At 41.1% G+C, this 22,359-nt stretch overlaps 1 protein-coding gene across 1 annotated transcript in view; it reads left to right on the top strand.

Annotated features, from left to right (window-relative positions):
- Positions 1–21,330, top strand: part of ass1 (argininosuccinate synthase 1) — a 29,172-nt gene extending 7,842 nt beyond the window's left edge. The window contains exons 5-15 of the mRNA XM_039779757.1: positions 10–66; positions 186–260; positions 1,426–1,496; positions 1,619–1,649; positions 6,852–6,942; positions 10,219–10,303; positions 12,744–12,808; positions 15,624–15,755; positions 17,453–17,609; positions 20,672–20,737; positions 20,871–21,330. Of these exons, the coding sequence (XP_039635691.1) occupies positions 10–66; positions 186–260; positions 1,426–1,496; positions 1,619–1,649; positions 6,852–6,942; positions 10,219–10,303; positions 12,744–12,808; positions 15,624–15,755; positions 17,453–17,609; positions 20,672–20,737; positions 20,871–20,928 (888 nt within the window). The 3' untranslated portion in view covers positions 20,929–21,330. The remainder of the gene's footprint in view (positions 1–9; positions 67–185; positions 261–1,425; positions 1,497–1,618; positions 1,650–6,851; positions 6,943–10,218; positions 10,304–12,743; positions 12,809–15,623; positions 15,756–17,452; positions 17,610–20,671; positions 20,738–20,870) is intronic.
- The last annotated feature ends 1,029 nt before the right edge of the window (positions 21,331–22,359 follow it).

Here is a 22,359-nt window from a genome sequence, read left to right as displayed (position 1 = left end):
GTTTTGTAGGGCAATGACCAGATACGTTTTGAGCTCACATGCTACGCCCTCTATCCCGAAGTTGAGGTAAGTTTGCTGTTTTACTGCATGGAGATTATGGTGTGTATCGTTTGCCGCAGCATCTGTTAAAGTGGAAGTGCTGCAGGCTGGCCAGCACTCTCATTCCCTCGGTTTGTGCTGTTCAGATCATTGCACCGTGGAGGATCCCTGAGTTCTTCAACCGGTTCCGGGGGAGAAAAGACCTGATGGAATATGCACAGGTAACTCAATCAAGTCTGTCAATATCAAAATCTGTAGTTCAGTTTGTTGGTTTTTAAGGCTGCCAACTAAAGGTTCCTTTAATTATTGATAAATCTTTCATTGATTTGAAATTATGAATCCACTATTTGGTCTATAACATGTCCAAACGGCACAAAGTAATGTCCTAAAGTAATTAATTGTTTAACAAACAGTCCAAAAGTACTGTATTTGTCACAGGTGACAGTATTGCATTTGTCACAGATGAAAGTACCCAATTGTCACAAATGAAAATGTAAGTTTTTCTGAAAGTAAAAAATTTGAAATTTTGGTATGAAGAAGTTTCTTTTGTCTAAAGCATTTAGGTTGATTTCTCAGCAGCATATTAACAGAAAAGAAAAGCAGTAATTACATTATAACAAAAATATCCGCCAATGGTATTGTATATTGTATTGTATACATCTATTTATTCTATCGATTTTCTTTCTAATACTCTCTTGTACCTATTTTGTATCTGTATACAGCTTTCAATTTATGGTTGAGCTCTTCCAATTTATATTTTCATTTGCTCTGTTTTTAACCCCTTTTGAATCTGTATCTGGTCTGTGATCAATAAAGTGTTATCTTATCTTTGAACAAAATATTAAATCCCTTCACCATGTGTATTGAATTCAGATGCCTTTGGTGAAAAATATAATGTAGTATGATTATATTTACAGTTATCCTAACCATTTTCAAATTTATATTATTTAGACCACACACGCGTTCATTGGCAGTTTGTTCAAAGGGTCCCATTAGATGGTGGTTTAGACCCATTTTTCCCACTAGAGGGTGGTCATGATGTTTTAGTGAACACAACTCTCTTGCTGGCCCCGGAGTACTTGTAAAATCACAAAATCTTAAAACACAAATTGTTGACTTTTCCTTTGAACCTACCAAAAATATCTTTTTGGATTTGTTTTTGTTCTTGGCTCTTAAAGACAGAAGCAGTGTAGGGAAACATGCATTTGGTTACAAAAATCCAGCCACTGGATATACAGTAGTTCGCTTGGTTCCTTGTATTCTGAACTTGCTCGACAGATTATATATTATAGAGTATAACTCTGATTTAAAGTCTCTAACCTTCAGGTGCAGTTAGCTTACAGGCAAACGGAATGTAACATAGCCGCTTTTTCTGTCAAACTGTAGCAACATGGCATCCCTGTGCCTGTCACTCCTCGGGCACCATGGAGCATGGACGCCAACCTCATGCATATAAGGTGTGTAGGACTGGTGTGATACACCTTGTTTAGTTCCTGTTTCAATGTTTTATTATAATTATTAATTCTTTATTTTTATCAAAATTAAATAGACTAATTTTTGAAATTATGTTTCTTCACAGTTATGAGTCTGGCATCCTGGAGAATCCCAAGGTAATACCCATTCCCAATGGCATGTCTACAAATTCCTTAACAAAAAAGCTCCTACTTTTAGTTTTTCCTTTGTCCTCCTTTTGGCCCCCTACTTAATGAAACTGACACATTTATATTAACTACAGCTATACGTGTGTATACTGTACAGAGAACACTGTTATGAATAAGCACTGATTAAATACCAAGAAAGTCACTCGTCTTAAATAACATTCTTCTTTCACACTAATGTATGTTAACTGACAATACTGACTTTAATCAAAACACATATATTTTATAATATATATTTAAAAAAATCTTGCACTGACACTGTTATTCAAGCAACTGTAAAACTGAACTGGAGACATTTGTAAAGTTGAACAGTTTTAGATAAAATGTCTTGAGATTCTACATAAACATCTGGACAGTCAATGTCATCTTCAGATACTTCAGTACCTGTTTTTAAAATATTTTGTACTACATTATGATGTAATCTAGTGCTAAAATGAATAGAACAATCAGAAACAAAATTACAAAAACATTTGTCATCCAATTTACTGTTTACTTTCAAGTACAGTAAATAATCTCCTTTCTCCTCACACACACATAATGTCGCTGTAATTTCCACAACAGCAGATCTTTTTTTACAGTTAAAGGGCATCATTCACTTGGAGTGACCTTAAAAATAACATGGCAGTAAGGCTACTGTTCCTCCTGCTGACCCATGCCAGCCCTGCCAGAGACAAAACACGGTTCACTCTCCCACAGTGCCATTGGTAAGACACAGTTTGATCTCTGCTGGGGTCAGAGGTCAAAGCAGTACATGCAGGTTGCCCCCAGTGACCCCCAAAGCTCCCATCCCTTGGTCGCTGTGTCTGTGTCTCTGTCTCTCCTCACCCCGGGTCCTCGCCGGGCCCTGGGAAGAGCCTGGGACACACAGACACTGACTTGTCGTCAGCAACGCTTCGACTAATTCCCGATTTCATGGGAGCCGGGGAGGGGGAAGGGTTAGGGCGTTGCACCCAGCTGGGGCCTCCTGAGTTCCAGCCCCAACTCCTCGGGACCTCATTGTTCCACTGGTTGCGCCGCCGCGGGCTGCGACGTGGGAGGGGAGCCATTTCATCGTGACACCGTGACACCAAAATGTCACCAGTAACAGTAAAGTACAAAGGCAGCGCGCCAGACAGATGAGTCCCCAATGGACGGGGTATCGCAAGGAGGCGAGGGGTCCCGCGTTGCTGGAGTGGAGATGCAGGGCCACTGTAACTCACAGACCTCTATTTCTCTCACTCTTTCTCTGTCCCCTTCCCACCCCTCCGCTGCCTCTTTAGTGGTCGGCCTGTGGAGAAATGTTTTGAAAAGAATGAGGGGAACCGGCTCAATAGCATAGCGATGTATGATGACAGTATTGTGTAACTGATTTAATTCAGGAGTTTTGTGTTGGACCATTTACTCCAATATTGAATCGATTAATGGCATTAAATACAATGAAATATTTATGGTGCAGGGGTCCAGAGTGGTAAAAGGATTTGAATCCATTACCCAGGGCACGGAATGATATTTTGAACTTTGAACAAGCTGTGATTGAGTAATTTTCAGTAGCCACAACCTCTGGCAATTGGACTTTTTCAAAGTATGTTTGTTAATCAGGGTCAGAGTAAACCTCACAACAACATCACAATATCTAAATATTATTCTTAGGTTAAACATTCATGTGAACCAAACCAGTGTAACAACAGCAAAGTGAATTTCTCACCCAAATGCTTGAACCATCATGACAGATTCTGATCGACCTAGAGGGTCATCTGAAAGAGGTCATCTTGTTCTAAGTATCTCCTCTGTGTATCAGCCTCTCTCTCTCTCCTCCAGTTACAGCCCTCAAGGCTCAGGGCGGACCTCAACTATTCAAACCCTACAACGCCCCCATGTGGTACAAAAGCCCCTCTCTGCTCAACACAGTCAGATTAGGAACTGTCCAAATGGCCGCTCATATGTTCTCCTGTAGATAAGAGTCAACAGAGTTCAGGTTACTCTATGATTAACTTGGTATCCTTCCTGATAACCCCAAACCATCTTGCCTGTAGCACAATGGCCTGGTGACTTTTTTTATTTACTCACCTCCACCTGGCAGCATTAACCTATGTGAAGACATGCGCCCAGGGCAACTTCACTTATCTGTTATCTTAATACAGTCAGATTTAATGATATAAGCATGCACCTGACTGCATTGAGCTGTCGTTAAGTTGAACAAATTATGTTTCCACATTAGGTTCTGGTTTTGTTGGCATGGGTTGGGAAAAAAACAAACTCATAAACATTACCTGGCATTGGAATGGAACATTTTATACACTGTCAGTGTGTGATTTAATCATATCCCCCACCCATAGTTAGCATTAACAGGTCAGATTTGCTGTGTTGCGGTGTTCAGATTTGATTAGCATTATGCCAATTGCAAGATGGCTCCACACCCCTCCTCTCTCTCTGCCGCTACACATGAGCAGCCAGGGCCCAGCCTAAGGCAGCCTGACACTCGTCCTGAGTCATTAAAACATCACCTCAGTCTTAATTATAGCTTGTGTCAGTGAGCTTCCTCGGGCCCACTGCGCTCTTTGATCAAGGAGCTGATAGGCCCCTGCTCGTGTTGACCAGGAGTAAAGGAGCGTGACGCCAAGCCTCCGCTCACCTAGAGGAAATGAAACCTTGTTTTCTGCTGGTTGCATTGCTGGCTGGAAAGATGGATGGACAGAAGACTGCCTGTAGGGGAAGGAAGTGGGCTTGTAGGTGTATATATGCATGTGAATGTGTGCTTTGAAGCAAAGAGGTCAGCGTTTGTCATGGCCCTCAGGTCTGATTGGTCTGACCTGTAATATTTAGCAAGTGCTCCCTGTGTCCATCTCGGCATCACTATAGCTTTGCCTCCATGTAGAAGTGCCTGTTGTCCTCATTAAATTCAGCTGAAGCCCTAACATTAACCCAAACAGCCTGGGTGTTAAGAATATACATATCTCTTCAGCACATCATGTGTATATTGTTTTATTTTTGTCTCAATTTGTCAAGTTTGCATTTTAAAGAGAAGGACAGACTTGAAACGTGGTGATTTAAGCGTCATTTCCAACCCATTGCGCCAAAGATGTTTTTACCATCCTCATCTCTTCTATCTTCCTCTCAACTCTCCCCTCCTTTCCTCCCCCTCTCCCTCCTGCCACCTCTGCCTCTTTTGGCTCTGTTGGCTTTGATTGAAAACCAATGAGGCAACTAATATGTGGAAAGATAGAAATTTACTTGCTTTAAGTTCATGCGTCAGCCTTCTTCTTTGCTGTATGGGCCACGTTTAGCACAACAATATGGTAGAAGCAAAGACTGCCAAAGGAGCTGCTACATGATGGTACGCTTCATGCCCCATTTCCCACCAATACCCCCTGCCCCCGCCTTCTCTGTCTCTACCTTTTCCACTCTTTCAGGGCCATGGCTTTGGGACAGGTCCACCTGCAGGGGGTTTGAATTGAAATGCATTGATCTCTCGCTCACTGGAAACAAGCCTGTTCCCCTCACTTTTCCTTTTTTCTTTGTTACCATTTGAGCTCTCATGGTTGGAGCATGCATGAGTTTTTAAGCATTCCTCATGAATGTTTATACATTTTAAATGTGCTTTTAATTCATCAGATGGAAATTGTTCTTAATTGAGGCCTTTCTCTAAGCCTTAGTGCAGTTAAACACTTTTGTTGTTTTATAGGCAATTAACACTCACACAGGAAACAGTGATATTTTAAAACTCGGGTAGTTAATTAAATTCATCCCGAACCAGAAATCGAAATATGTATTTATCCTAAGCAAAAGTACTTTAATCTGTTTTGGCAGAAAGACTTAATCTGGAGCTGCTTGTTTAATTAATGCATAACATGTCAAAAACTATAAAAGTAATGTATAAACACTGTTTTTAAGTTTGCCCACAAGTTAGCAACCCATACAGCCAATGGCTCATATGCGCTAGACTGTGTTTTATGTAAAGGTTGATTTGTTTACAACCAGCATATAACACCACAGGAACCATAGACTTTCACATTCTCCAGTGTTTAAAATTCAGTCCCCCCTCAAAGAGTATGCATCAAAAGGCTTTTTTAGGGTAGTCATTTCTCCCCTCTCCTGCTCTCATTTGGCATCTTTCAGGGCACTGAGGCAGAAAATAAAGGAGAGGAAGACAGGCGCCTTCCCAGTCAATTTTGGTGTTTAGTTAAAAGGAAGGAAAGTGATTGCGCTGCTCGTTTTCTCCTCACTGACAGGCGATGAGCGGATGCCGATTAGTTATTGTATGATGATTTAGTGTCTGGTAAAGCTTTCCATTTAAATGCACCCAGTAGTTATTTTGCATAGTTCCCCTGCAATTTGCCTCAGCTCAGGAGACATTGGCCATCGTCTTGTCCTAATGCTGTGTAATTGTTGGAGGGCCACATCGCTGGGCACACACGTCAGACCGCCACGCTCTTTTAGGTCCCAACCATGACTTACTGAAATCGTTCCCGGCTCCCACCAACTGGAAAACCGACAAGCGTCTGTCACGCAGGACAACTTTAGTGGATTTAGGGTGTGGACTTTGTTGTGTGATGCCCATTTAGCAAAATTCTTCTTTTGAAAATAAAATAGAAGGGAAACGTCACTCAGAAAATCAAAACTGGAAGATTAGAGGAAGTGAAGACAGGTAGGGACGCACAGCAGACACATGATAGAATCGGCAGATCTGAGATTTTTACAGACAGGCAGAATATTATTGAGGACGATGTGTTGCTCAAAAAGGTTCTGTCATAGTATCAGGTGTTTTTTGACTTGTCATGTGTTCACTATTCTTGGGGATGTGAGTAATTTCTTTCTTTTGCCCTTTCCCACTCTCCTCGCTGCAGCCCACTTTTCCCCGCCTTCCCCTATGGTGAGGGGCTACGTAGGGAAAATTAAACCAAATAGAGGAGAAAAATGGAACATAGATTTTTTTTTTTTCTCTTTTTTTGTCTTCACTCAACTCCTGATGGTGTTTTCAGGTTTCTCCTTTTTCACGCATCATCCTCCCTTTTCTTCTCCCACGCCATATCTCGAGTTATCCTTTATCGCCTCGCACAATAGTCTCCCCATCCGCAGTATTGTTGTTTGATGAGGTCTCAGAAGGTCCTGGTTATTCATCAAGGGGAATAGAAATGTGTGAAATGGAGAGTGAGTGCATGTTTTTATGTTTTTCAGAGCCATGCTCCGGCTGACCTGTACCTAATGACCAAGAACCCAGAAAATTCTCCCAACGCCCCTGATGTACTGGAGATAGAGTTCAGAAACGGTTTGTGCTTGCAGCATGTGTCACCAGTTGATTTCTCTGTCAGTGTTCTTTTTTTCTTTTCTTTTTTTTAACCTTTCATGCCAAAACAGTTATGAGTTACGTTATGAAAGCTCGGGAACTGACGTTATTATTTTGATTTAATGGAAATTCATTCAAATAATTTTAATGTCCCTTATATGTGAGCATGATAACTAAATTAAATGATAAAAAATACATTTATGGCCGGGTTGGCTCAGTGGGTAGGCGCACATATATTTAGAGGTTTATGCCTCGACGCAGAGGTCCAGGGTTCGAGTCCGACCTGTGACGATTCCCTGCATGTCTTCCCCCTCTCTCTCCCCTTTCTCACTGTCCTGTCCGTTAAAGGTGGAAAAGCCCCAAAAATAATCTAAAAAAAAAAAAAAAAAATGGAAACATCTGGCTTATAACTGGTCTTACCAGTCATATTTTAAATTGATTTGGTATTTGTCTGTTGAATGCAACCTGGTCTCTTGAGCTTCATTTATATCATGCAAAATTTGCACTTAATTTGAAAACTGTCAGGACTTTCCCAGGCTTGGTTTCTAAAATCTGTCTCCATAAAAAACTAATTGGATGCAAATCTTTTGTTGTGTAATTGTGTGCACACACTGGAAAATAAGTTTCTTAGTGTGCATGATTTTTATTGAATTATATCAGTTCTGAACTTCTATAATGTATCAGTAAAAGGTAGTGTTTATCCTCACTCAGTGTCCACGGCCCTTCATGTTACTTAACATTGATGGTTATCGCCGCAGGGCTACAGCTCTCACGCTGACACGGTTGCACTTTATCACCATTCCTGACCACCCAGACTTATCCTTAACCCTTCACAGCATTACTTGGTCCAAAGCTGCCATGTTTGGCCCGGGGGCACACACACAGGCCGGAAGCATTAAGTCCAGCTAATACACCAAGCCCTGAGGGGCCAGAGAAACGCTCATTAGATATATTGCCATGAGGGCCATGCTGAATAGTGGAAAGTGTCACATGTTTGCGTAAAGAGAAAATGGCAAGAAACATCCATGCCTAGGGCAAATGGCACAGAGGTCTCTTCATCCCTGGTCACTGGTGGAGGCTGCAGAGCACTAACATCAATCGGCTGAGAGACACTAGCTCTTCTGATCACATGGGCTTGATGGGCAGCTTTATGAGCTAATATAGTAATATAAGGGAAGTTCAGAAGGTTGGCAGAAGATTTGGAGGGAATATTTGAGACCACTTAAGCTGATAAAAGTGCCTATTAAAATGCCATTTGGTAGTCAACATGTATCTGCACTGACATGGTGTCCAGAACATTTTCTTAGGGAAATGGGTAAAGTATTACCAGTTTCCCAAAGAAAATGTTTAACTATAAAACAAGTAGGTCGGTGTCAAGTCAGCTGGAGAAGAGATATGCTTTTGTAAAACAGCGATGCAGTAGTAAAGCCCAGTCTAGTTTCGCGGGTTCTTTGCAGGCCTGCGCTCCGTTTTCACACACATTCTCCGTGCCTTTATTGAGCACCCTATGACAAAAGCTGTTTTAGCTGTCCACACAAAGGCCCGAGCCTACTCCTCCCTGTGAGCACAAGATCAGCACAAGAATGTTTCATTTCATTCCCCCTCCCACCTTTTTATCCCTGCCTTTCTCACCAAAGTTTTCTCACTGATTAAAAAAGAATATTTAACGACAGGAACCTTTTCCCCCGTCAAACACTCCATTCCCCAATTCTCTCCCTTTTTTAAGAAAAAAAAATGTCATCCCTCCCTCCTTTCATGCCAAAGAAGTGGAGAGGAAAAAGAGACAGAGAGGAAAAATGTAAAGCAGTAATTTTTCCTACAACTGTGTCTGTGCTCCCATTGTCTGCACTGTTAGGCTGCGAAAAACTGAAGAAAAGGATCACGGAGAGAGAAAAAGACCCCCGAGTGAATGATAGAACCCGCATGATGGAGAGAGCGAGGAAAAAGAGAGCACAGGGACGAAATGCCAGCCCCTACACTCCCACGTTCAGACACTTAATTTATTTGAACTTTTAATCTAATTATTAGGTATCTGGGAGGGGGCACGGTTTTAATAATGCACCATCCACACTGCCCTCTCCTGCACAGGGAGGTACTTTTTCTTCCTCCATGGGAGCCACCACAATTCCCGCGATATGAGAATGAGCCATCAACAAAGCCCTTGTCTAAAAAAATGTGTCAAGTCCTTCACGTGTCATTCCTATGAAGGCTTTGTAAACGGTGGTTGAAAGGCAAATATAAGTGCTGCTCTTCTCTTCAAAGCTATGTGACTGACAACTGCAAGCATGCTAAAGTATGTATAGGACTGAGCACTGGATGGATGAGAGTGAATATCAGCAGATCTTTTCTCATTTCCTCTCCTTGTATTGTGTAGTCTGCAAATGGTTGTAATAAGTTTGAATAAGCAGGTCCATGACAGTGATTGATGTGTACTTGGTTTAAGTGGCTTTAGAGAGGAAGTGTGTGGAGTCAGTATGGGTGTTTTTTATTTTTTTCATGGAAAACGTGTGTGTGCATGTGTGTGTGTGCGTGTGTGTGTGTGTGTGTGTGTGTGTGTGTGTGTGCGCGTGTGTGTGTGTCTCATAGTAGTAGGAAGATGGGTGATGATGAATCTGAAAGTGGCTTTGTCTCCTGCACATGCGCATGAACTCACAAACACTCAGTGGCACAAAAAAAAAATCTCAGCGCTAAAGAGCGTATGGGTAACAAAGCTGCGTGTGTAATTGAATTAGGAAAAGGCCTGCCCACGATTTCACAGCTTTCAAATGAGCAGGGCCTTTGAATTTATTAGCCCTTCTCACCACCTCCTTTTGTAATGGTATTTACTTTTAGCTGACAACTATTGATTTTAGTGACTGTGATAATGAGCGCTTATCAGCAGATTTGATCACCCTTTTTTTTGTGTGACAATTTTGTCAGCTGTAATGAATCTTTCCATTAGTTTTTGAAAAACCATATCCCAAAACTAAAATTTAACTGTGTAAAGGTTACATTTGTACTCTTTTTTTATTTATTTATTTTTATTTATTTTTTTTGTTCTTTATGTGCTATGCGATCGATTCTCTGATCTTGGTGAAAATCGCTTTGGTCTTTGCTGCTACTACTACTACTTGAAGTATTTTCTCTCCACATCAGTTACCAATAAGGTGAAAGATATCGCATATCCAAAAATAATTTTGACTTAATGCATGATGCTGACAGCTATTCAAGTAATGCTCATTTTAGGAAATCATTATTTATTTATTTTTTTTCCTTTAGGAGTGCCTGTAAAGGTGACCAATGAGAAGGAAGGCACATCCAAGGATTCACCCCTGGAAATCTTCTCATACCTCAATGTGATTGGGTAAGCATTTTTCTAATGTCTATAAAGCATTTACTGAAAAGTCCTTTTTCCTTTCCCTATATGATTTGTTAGATATCAAGTGTAAGGAAGCCTCTCTATTAGATTAGTATGCATGTGTCCCCAGAGGTGGCGCATTTGTTACAGTGCCTTGCGAAAGTATTCGGCCCCCTTGAACGTTTCGACCTTTTGCCACATTTCAGGCCTCAAACATAAAGATATAAAACTGTAATTTTTTGTGAAGAATCAACAACAAGTGGGTCCCAATTATGAAGTGGAACGAAATTCATTGGCTATTTCAAACTTTTTTAACAAATAAAAAACTGAAAAAGTGGGCGTGCAAAATTATTCAGCCCCTTTACTTTCAGTGCAGCAAACTCTCTCCAGAAGTTCAGTGAGGATCTCTGAATGATCCAATGTTGACCTAAATGACTAATGATGATAAATAGAATCCAGCTGTGTGTAATCAAGTCTCCGGCTATAAATGCACCTGCTCTGTGATAGTCTCAGAGGTCCGTTAAAGCGCAGAGAGCATCATGAAGAACAAGGAACACACCAGGCAGGTCCGAGATACTGTTGTGGAGAAGTTTAAAGCGGGATTTGGATACAAAAAGATTTCCCAAGCTTTAAACATCCCAAGGAGCACTGTGCAAGCGATAATATTGAAATGGAAGGAGTATCAGACCACTACAAATCTGCGACACCGGCCCGTCCCTCTAAACTTTCAGCTCATACAAGGAGAAGACTGATCAGAGATGCAGCCAAGAGGCCCATGATCACTCTGGATGAACTGCAGAGATCTACAGATGAGGTGGGAGACTCTGTCCATAGGACAACAATCAGTCTATACTGCACAAATCTGGCCTTTATGGAAGAGTGGCAAGAAGAAAGCCATTTCTTAAAGATATCCATAAAAAGTGTCGCGTAAAGTTTGCCAAAAGCCACCTGGGAGACACACCAAACATGTGGAAGAAGGTGCTGTGGTCAGATGAAACCAAAATCGAACTTTTGGCAACAATGCAAAAGCGTTATGTTTGGCGTAAAAGCAACACAGCTCATCACCGGAACACACCATCCCCACTGTCAAACATGGTGGTGGCAGCAACATGGTTTGGGCCTGCGTTTTCTTCAGCAGGGACAGGGAAGATGGTTAAAATTGATGGGAAGATGGATGGAGCCAAATACAGGACCATTCTGGAAGAAAACCTGATGGAGTCTCCAAAAGACCTGAGACTGGGATGGAGATTTGTCTTCCAACAAGACAATGATCCAAAACATAAAGCAAAATCTACAATGGAATGGTTCACAAATAAACATATCCAGGTGTTAGAATGGCCAAGTCAAAGTCCAGACCTGAATCCAATCGAATCTGTGGAAAGAACTGAAAACCGCTGTTCACAAACGCTCTCCATCCAACCTCACTGAGCTCGAGCTCGTTTTGCAAGGAGGAATGGGCAAAATGTGTCTCCGTCTCGATGTGCAAAACTGATAGAGACATACCCCAAGCCACTTACAGCTGTAATCGCAACAAAGGTGGCGCTACAAAGTATTAACTGAAGGGGGCTGAATAATTTTGCACGCCAATATTTCAGTTTTTTATTTGTTTAAAAGGTATGAAATATCCAATAAATTTCGTTCCACTTCATGATTGTGTCCCACTTGTTGTTGATTCTTCACAAAAAATTACAGTTTTATATCTTTATGTTTGAGGCCTGAAATGTGGCAAAAGGTCGAAAAGTTCAAGGGGGCCGAATACTTTCGCAAGGCACTGTAAGTTCACCACCTCTGGAATGACGTTTGTCTGTCACTGCTGGCCTGGGATCAGATCCCACCAGAGCTTTCCCTCCTGTGTCTTTTCCACTCTTTCTCCCTCTCTGCTTTCCGACTGTCCGAATAACTGAAAAGTACTGAAGGTGACCTCCTACCGCTTTGAGCTTCGTGTTGCTTGTGATGATTTTTCTCAAGCTTGTTCATTACATGCATCACAAACTAGTTTGTAACATTTGTAAAAGAAATTAATGCCATGGATTTAATGTCCATTTTCAGGGGAAACTAAAATGTTTTTTCAGCTTTGTTATTCAAAATATAATATTGAAGGAGAGGATAATGAATGAAACAGACTGTGTGTAGAAGATGCCTCAGCTACTTCTAAGGCTGACTTTACCAATGATGCTCACAGGTCTGTGGAAAAATCACGAGGAGACATATTGTAACGAGGGTGTGAATTCTTTCCTGGCTGCTGTGTTTTTTTCTTTTTGCTCTTTATTAATTGGAATGTTTAATTTTGTATTGTTTATTAACAGATGATCATGTTTTTGACTAGCCTGACGATTAAAAATGTACGTAAAGGCTCTTTATGTGGGCTAATCTAATTCAAGGTAAAATTAATGTATGAGTGTGTGTCCACTTAATAGTTGCCTGGCTCTCCCTGTCTTTCTCGTAGTGGAAAGCATGGCGTTGGCCGGATTGACATCGTAGAGAACCGTTTCATCGGCATGAAGTCTAGAGGTAACAGATTAAAATGTATATCTGTTTTTATCAGTCCTTTTTATGACATCTTTTTCTATTTGTACCAAATTAGTCTGACAGGCTTCCTCACTCACACAAACCGTGATATACACTGTAAATGCAGGGAGATGGACATATTTGCACTTGCTCTGAAACACGTCTCAATATTTTAATTTTACATCCATTCAAAAGCTTTTCTTTCAATATGCAGGGCTTTCATGCAATTTGCAGTTATTTTATGTGAGTGCTTTTTGTCAGACTTTCTATTCCGCTTCCATAAAAGTGGGCTGAATGACAAAAACACTCTCCTCAAAGGAAATTTTTTTCTCTGGTTCACCTGAAATCATAGGCACTGAAGTTCTTTCCATTCTCTCATGCATGCTCACACGTACAGAAAACACACAAACTGCGAACAAGATAGCGGCACGCACGCTTCACTGGATACACACAAATACACAGTCGATCACATATGTGCACATGCAGTGTCACCAGGATGTTTTTGTCTCTTTATCTTTGGTATCAACAGGCAACTTGAAAAGCTCCTTTTGTTAGGTCTCTACATATGTTACCGTAGCTAACGTACAAGGACAGTGACCTGTCTAGGCCTTGTATGACTCACACACACACACACACACACACACACACACACACACACACACACACACACACACACACACACATGGAAACATACACACACCCCTTTTCCCCCATATGTGCTATGATTGGCAAATTGACTGACCAACAGACTTGTAGCTGTGGTGCAACTTGGCAGGTGGAAATTGGAAAATGGGAAGCCCACTTTTCTCTCCCCTCGACTGAACAAAAGATCAAAGCTTTTTCCTCCACTGAAGCAATAGAGAGAGGAAGAGAAGAGGTGGAGCACAAGGTGTCCAATTGGTTGAATAACTACCATCAAGTGTACATGTTGGTCTTCTCTGGACTGGCAGGTCGCGTTAGCACAATAGATGATGGGAGGGACTGAATGGGCACATGTCATACCTATTTTTGTTGGGTCATATTTATTTGTGTGGGGTCAGGGAGGCGTGGGGGATTGAAATGGTTTGTCAATAATGTTGTCACTGTGCTACAAAACATTCAACAGCCTGTATGCCAGACTAACATTTCCCACCTGTCACAGTGCTGTCAAGCCTCTGACCCGAGCACTGGATGTGGCGTTAGCTGAGGTGCACCTATGAAAAGCAGTTGGAAATGGCTATATCTTTCGATAATGAATAGACTGCCTCATGTCCATTCCTTGCTGCTGTCAAACTCTAAGACAGAGGCACTAAAACAATTCTCACAAGTTTCAGAAGCATTTTTTTTATGTATTTATTGGAATTATGTATACAGAAATGTCCCTCCACTAAATAGCAAAGTGTTTCTATGGTAAAAAATATACTCCTATCCATCTTAAGACATTTATCTGCTTTTATTTGCATGTGTTGCCTGTTTATGCTGCACAGTTTGCCCAAAGGGTTAAAGATCAGCACAGGAAGAATTAATTCCTGACCTAAACCCCTTCATGCCTGCAGCATGGTTAGCATACCTGCAGGAACCGTATAAAAGATTAAAACCTCGAAAACCACTGGGGGTGTTGTCTCTTTAAGCTTAACTAAACTGCCACTGTTGGAGCTTACCCAGATAGCGTTTCATTGTTTGCTCCTCTCTGATAAGCTAACTCTCTTTTGGAGTACTTAAGCCAAGTTGTGTTGGAGGGCAGTTTTAACTTATTTATCTGATAGAGCCAGCGGAAATGTCCCTATGTGCCCTCTGTGGCCCTGGATCACCAAAAAGCCACAAGCCATTCTAGCTCAGGTGGCAGCCTTTTGAGGCTTTAAACAATTAGCAGCATTGCTAAGCTCCATTTTTGGCCGCAAGCACAAAGTAAGTGCTTCTCCATTTTCAGATCAGGAACGGTGCTGGAGTATTTAGGGTCGTACAGATTTGAGCTCCACTGCTGCATCTGTTAAATCTCAGAAAAGAGTTTGGGAGTTAGAACACCAAGCACATTGTGGAATTTGGCACCCTAGTGTTGGCTTTAGCGAAGGATACATTGGGCAGTTTGGTACCATAGCTTAAATTAAAAAAAACTGAGTATCATTCAAATTGACACATTGTGTGAGGAACCATGTATTGGATGGGGAAACAACACTCAGTTTTTCACAATTTCAGCTCACACAAAAATGTCACTGATAAAGCTCCTATTTCCGTTGTCAAATCTGTCTGGTAGCATTTTCCCTGCCCTCCTTTTGTTTTAGCTGGCATTTGAGTGACAGCTTCACTTCTCCTGTGATCTACCTCATCTTTTCTCCCCTCACCCCTCCCTCTCTGTCCAGAGGGGGTAAATTGCAGGGTAGGCAGAGCCCTGGTCCAGTCTCCAGGCTGGCAGGGGCCTCCTACCCTGTCATTTACCCAGGACAGGCTCATCCATGTTTTGTGAGCACTGTCTGTCAGACGGCTGATGGCTAATAGAGCTGTTTGCTTGTAGGTAGTTCAGATGAACAGGGCTTGTAGTTTATGTTCCTATGAATGGCCTCTGATGAGGATGATGAAAGTTGTGATAAAATTAAGGGATGTATTGGAAACAATTGTGTACTATCTCAGTATTGTTTACCACAATTACTATCATTTGGGTCTCAAAAATGTGGCAGACTATATTAAACCATGAGAATGACGAGATATTAATGTTGAGTATTTGACATAGACATTATACAAGGTGGTAACGGTGCCTATTGCTCTGTTAATTCCTGTTCAAAAAACTTGCTTGTTTGCTGTTGTGCAAATATTCATTATTCTTTTTTACTGTGTTTTTCAGGGATATATGAAACCCCAGGAGGCACAATTCTGTTGAAGGCCCATTTAGACATTGAGACCTTTACCATGGACAAAGAAGTACGTCGGATCAAACAGGGACTGGGTATCAAGTTCTCTGAACTCGTCTACAATGGTAAATCCCTAAAATACATAATATTTATGAGATTGTCTTTCACTCCCTTTGAATTCTAAGCATATTTCTTAGTCATATTTTAAAGCCAGACATATCATATATTGAATTAAGGTAATTCTACTTAGAAGTACTGTGATTTAACATTACAGATTACATCGGTGTGTATCCATCACAAAAAATTGAGGGATCTGTATCAAGATTGTTTATGTTATGTGATTATATACAAGAAATAAATTGTTTTCTGATTTGTTTTAAAAACCCCAATAATCACTATCAGTCTCAAAAATCCAGTATGAGTCAGGTGTGTGTGTGTGTGTGTGTGTGTGTGTGTGTGTGTGTGTGTGTGTGTGTGTGTGTGTGTGTGTGTGTGTGTGTGTGTGTGTGTGTGTGTGTGTGTGTGTGTGTGTGTGTGTGTGTGTGTTGCTTTTCTTGGCTCAGGTGTCTTAATCATCCCTTCTGCTCAGTCTCCAGTCCCCTGCACCTTCATCCACATAATAGGATCAGTGCCATTAGAGACTGACTACTAGGCCATTTCAGTTATACCCTCCAGAGACAGGAAGCAAACACACACAAAGGTGCTACTTTCAGTATAAGCAGTGCAGAGATTAAACCTATTGTGAGTTTAAATCATTAATAACTGCAGATAGATAGCAGACGGCTGGCAGTGGGGCTTATGTTAACAATCCACCTGTCCTGCATTTGTCTTGCATTAATACGTCAGTATTTACCCAAATAAGTTTTCATGAGATAATTTGCAGCAATTAGGCATAGTGCATTACAGATGCAGCAAGAATGTGTGTGGAAAGTTAGCCACATGCATATCAGTGGTCAATTAATCATTAATTAATTATTTTTTTAATGTAAAAGTAAATGTTGAGAACCTATTAATGGTTTATGTAATTTAGTAAAATAAAAGCACCAAAAATTTGCAACAAACCTCAATGCAAGCCAGGAAAAGTAAGCAAATATCTGCTTACTTTTCCTAGTTTCATGTCATTGTAAAATTTTAACTGTTGATAATTTAAAGTGAGCAGTTTAAAAAAATCACTTTAGGATAAAAGGTATTGGTCATTATTCTTTGAAATAAATAGACCAAATGATGATTGATAATGAAATTATTACTAAAATATCCCCAAATAACCACCAAACAAAGACACTCGCTTGTCATGTTGGACACCTTGTGCTAATCCAGAGGCAATGAAAGCAGGGAAGGATTGTGTTTTTGAACATGGCCAGACGATGAGGTGGAGGTCAGCCGCTGATGAGAGAAGGACCCCTGCTGAGTGGGGCGTGTCTGACCTCTGAACATACACACACACACCCCTCGCCCATCTGTCTCAGAGATTGATGGGCCAGGTCAGCAAAATGGGACAAAAGAAAGGGGTGTATGAACTTCACCTGGAACAGAAATGAGACCAAAGCACAGAGAGTTTTAGCTCATGAAAGAGGGAAGTGTGGGCATCACACACACCCCTGTGCACCCTGCTGCTAATAGAGGATATGCAGAGGAGGAGCCTCTTTCTCCATTTGTCCATCTTGTATAATGTTGATTACATTAATATTAATGCATGTAAATAAATGATACATACACACACACACACACACACATGAACAAAATAACCTAAATGCTTGTTTTTAAACAAACCTTTACATCCATACTTTATGGTAATATGTTACGGTTTCTTTTCTCGCCTTAGGTTTCTGGTACAGTCCGGAGTGTGATTTTGTGCGACACTGCATAGCCAAGTCACAGGATAATGTCGAGGGCAAAGTGCAGCTGTCTGTCTTCAAGGGACAGGTCTACATCCTGGGACGAGAGTCATCCAAGTCCCTTTACAATGAAGAGTTGGTCAGGTAAGTGAGGGCAGAATGTGTGTGTGTGTGTGTGTGTGTGTGTGTGTGTGTGTGTGTGTGTGTGTGTGTGTGTGTGTGTGTGTGTGTGTGTGTGTGTGTGTGTGTGTGTGTGTGTGTGTGTGTGTGTGTGTGTGTGTGTGTGTGTGTGTGTGTATATATGTGTGGCTGTGCTTATAAAACAGAAGAAGCCATGTGTCAGTGAATCAAAGTGTGTGCTTGTTCTGACTTGACAGCTGTGTTTGGCTGCTCTGGGCACAGTGCAGCTATTCCCCATGTTCACCAGCTAGCCTGTTGTTAGGTCAGCTCGCCCAAGTTCTCTTATGACCTCTACATTAACATATTAAACCGACCCTGGCTCACAAAGACATCAGAGAAGACGTGTCAAGCTCAGTACCTGGAGGGCACACCCGACCCCAACCCCTCCTCCTGCACCCCTGTGGCCTCTTAGCCGCGGTAACAGTGGGTTTGTTCAGGAGGCTGACCTCTGATGCCCTCTGGATAGGCTCAGCACTGACCAAAGTGAAACCCCTCCATATGTCTCTCCATCTCCACTTCAGTCACACACACCAGTTGTACCCTAGAGTCAGAGAGCTAATGGCGTTTTCAGCCAGAGGAGAGAGGTGATTTTACTGGGCTTTTAAGAGCAAAGTACCTAGCGGTCATGCTATTTAAGCAGGTCGGAAAGAGGCAGACAAGGAACCATGTCTCACACAGTCAGCCATTTAATGTCTTAGGCTGGTTTGGCAAGTGAAAAAAAAAAAGCCAGAAAAAAACTATCTCAGTATTTCCTCTACGGTACTCTCATTCAGCCTGCTTAAGCCATATTGTAAACTGCTGAGTCACAAATTACGACTCATCCATCTTTCAACCAGTCAGTTGTTGAGAAACTCTCACTGATGAAGGCTTGTCTTCTCAGTTCAACACCTGACCTCATACAGACACATATTTCTTATCTGAGGCGACACAAATATGACAGAGGTGTTGTGTTGCAGCATCACAACGTCCTCAAGGCCCCTGACAGATTGGCGCAGTGGTTCCTCATAAGGGAGCATAGCAAATGGAACCAATCGAAAACCATCACACATCAGTCTCAAATGTAGTCATTTACAGTAACAGTAAGTTTATACCATGCTAATGGAGAATACTCTGTGACTGGAGAGTGGGTATTTTCAAATAACTACACAATTTTTATATAGACTCCCCTAATTAACCCACATAGCCATACATACATGCAGATTATTTACTCAATTATTTGATTAATAATTTTTACTAAAGAATATAAGAAAATTGTGGCAAATGCCCATTAACATTGAACAGGGTCCAACATGGTACAAGATACAAAAAAACATCAAATCCTTACATTTAAAATGCTGGAACCACCTAATCTTTTTTTGAATAGATTGATAGATTATATGTAATATTTTCTGTTTAATTTTCTGTTGATTATTATAAATCGACTAATTGTTTCAGCTCTACATGCATACACCGTACTCAACCATGAGATGACTTTTCCTACTTGTTGGAGCAGTAAAGTAACTTTTATTAAAAACTGTTGTTCCAGTTGGAGCCTGATCTGATAATGGTTCACTTTAATCCAATATTAATATTTAAGTATAGAAAAAAAATCCACAACGTGACATAATCCATTTGTTTTGAAAGACATTTACAGACATATACAGAGATTTACTCGACGCCACCGGCCCGGGTTCGACTCCGACCTGCTTCCCTTTGCTGTGTGTTATTCCCCCCTCTCTCTCCCCTTTCATTTCTGCGGCTGTCCTGTCAATAAAGGCCTAAAAATGCCCCCCATCCCCCCAAATAAATCTTTAAAGGGGGATATTGTGGATTAATAAAACTTCTACAGTGCCTGTGTATACATACTGTACATGCATGTACTGTACCTGACAGTGATACACCTGCAAATTGCACTCACTCACTCACTCACTCACTCTCTCACACACACACACACACAACACACACACACACACACACACACACACACACACACACACACAAACGTATTTGCCACTACATGACGACCTGCCACAATCGCACACACACAGACAGACCAGATTAGGCATGAAACCCCCGCTGACATCCTGTTGGCTCTCCACGGGCAACAGTAAACGGCGTCATTAACACAGTGGTAATACAGCCCGTCACCGCACCCATCTGAGACAGAAATGTCACCCTCTTCGCTGTCCGCTGGCTCCACTCTCAATTAGACTGCAGGGTTTCTTAAAGAAATACACAAAATATCACATCCTTGCACGCACACACACACATATATTCTTTGAAGCCACTCACTCATAATGGTGTTCAGGTGCCGGGTAGGGAGCCTTGTATTGAGAGTTGATGATTTAGTTGTCGGTCTTTCTTTTTATAGTGTTTATCCTATCATTTGTTGGCAATTTCCTCTCTTGCTAAGTGCTTTTGAAGAATGAGTGCAAGCTGTACATAGGGAGTTGGGGGTGTCGTTGGGAGGAGAGGACTCGGTGAGGGAGTGTATTAAGCACGGCAGGTAGAAACTGCTGTAATTACACAGCACACAGACACTCTTTGTGAGACATTCACACAGACGAGATGACGGCCTAAACAACATAGATCACGCAGTGGCACAAGTTATAGATTTACGTTTTTTTTTTAACCAGAAGTGGATAAACTGGAAGACAGAAAAATCAGATCAGAAAATTCTCTTGACTCTTAGCTCAGAGTTGATATGATAGGATTGTTTCAAAATGGGATATGTTCATTTGTTGTTTTCATTCTGCAATATATATTCTGTTATTAAGGACAAAAAAATGCTAAAGAGGAGCATTCAAAAGAAAAATCGATCAGGACATTATTTCAAAAGAGCAGATTATCAATGATCCAATTATCCCAGTAGTTGAGACCCCATGTCTTGTATGTTTACTGCAATGATACCAAACATTTCAATAATTTTGTTAGCAGAATATCCCCTTTTACCTTCAGTTCTTTGTTGCTCCCGAGCTATGTTTTCCTCCAACCTCGAATTTCAAGATTGTTGTTGACTCAACTGCCTGTTTCTTGACTCACTCCAGCATGGACGTGCAGGGAGACTACGACCCATGTGATGCCTCTGGATTCATCAGGATTAACGCTGTCAGGTTAGTCATTCCCAACAGCTGTACAAAACGCTTAAAACGTGTCTATTACAATGACTCGTTCCACACTCATAGCCCTTATACCTACACTTTAAACTCCCATCGTATTCTTTGTCCTTCTTGTTCTCCTCTACAGATTAAGGGAACACCATCGTTTGCAGGGTCTCTCCGGCACCAACTCTGCCAAGAAGTAACTTGCAGTCCTGTGAACCATCTTTCTTTCTTTCTTCCCTCCTCTCTTTATGCCATGTCTTAAGCAGTAGTAGGTTTAGACTACCTTTTGCCTTACTCTTTTCTGGTAATTATATTCAAGGTATCTAGCACATTAGCAAGCAGTCTCTTACCTGTAAAATGGTGACAATTCTTCAGTGGTGAAGAGTGGAGTAAGAAAAATCTACAAAATGTAACTTCATGCCAGTAAAATAGTTTGAAACAGGTGAAGAGATGATTGTTAGCTATATTGTGGGTGAGGATTAGTATGCATTTCTAAGTATTGTATTCACTGAGTTTGTCTTTGCATTAGTAGGTCAGCCATTGAACACAAATATTTAAACTAGGATCTCTTTGTTTCAAAAATAAAATGGGAGTGAATTGTGTTTTTTCGTCCTCGGCTCTTTTCTTTATTCATTACAGAAATGAATGAGCATTTATCATCAGTTCACATGCAAAGACTGTGAAGATACACATCAGCCCTTGTCAGTTTGAACATGTTAGTGATTAATAGTTTGTCTTTGGCAGACAGCCTACTTATTAGCACCTGCCTGTTTAACTCTTGGAGCTGTACAGTCACTGCCCCGTGAAGATTTCAGGGCAGTGAGGACACTGGATCATATTTACAATATGTAGATGAAGCGGTAGCAGTGCACGGGTTTGGCACAGGCAAAAACGAACATGGTGGCTCGCTGATAGCCACTGGAGCAGAAGTGATGAAGCCATTTCTGAGCTCAAATGGCACAAGTCAGATGGAAAGAAAACCAATTGGCCACATACGTATATTTTCCTGCACTGCATGGGGTCTCCAGGCTTAGAGGACAGAGGGGGAACCATTTTAAAGAGTATTGTAGTTCATTATTACCATTTTTTTTAAATAGATCAACCTGGTATGGATGAGCATAGTGCTCTGTTAAATCACTCGCATATTGTCCTGAATTAAAAACATTTGTCAATATCAGGAAATATGTGACCATAAAGATGCACTTTAGGCTTTAATGCACACTAACAAAGCAACAAAATCGTTTTAACCTTGGATTTTAAAATTGATCACAATTACAACAAGGCTACACAAATAAGTGATGAATGATGTATAGCGATTAGAAAGTGTGTCAGCTTTGAAAGACGTCTTGACAATCAGCATTTTTGTTCTTAAAAGTAACCAACGATGCAACAACCAAAGAGCTCAAATTCGAGATGCAGAATTGACATGTTTATCAGTCACAAAAAACTACAAAATCATTTTAAGTGGCAGGGCACACAGTCTCAAAAGTCATGACCAGTGAAATTAGATTAATGTAAACAAACAAGCTATACCTTGTTGATAAGTGAGCTTTAGGGTTGCTGGTAGGCAGATTTTGTTACTTTTGGACAGAGCCAGGCTAGCTCGGTTCCCCTGTTTTCAGTCTTTATGC

This window comes from Perca fluviatilis, chromosome 17 (assembly GCF_010015445.1).
Source record: "Perca fluviatilis chromosome 17, GENO_Pfluv_1.0, whole genome shotgun sequence".
NCBI lineage: Eukaryota > Metazoa > Chordata > Actinopteri > Perciformes > Percidae > Perca > Perca fluviatilis.
The sequence above is the reverse complement of the archived record's forward strand: the minus strand, read 5'-3'. Positions and strand labels throughout refer to the sequence as shown.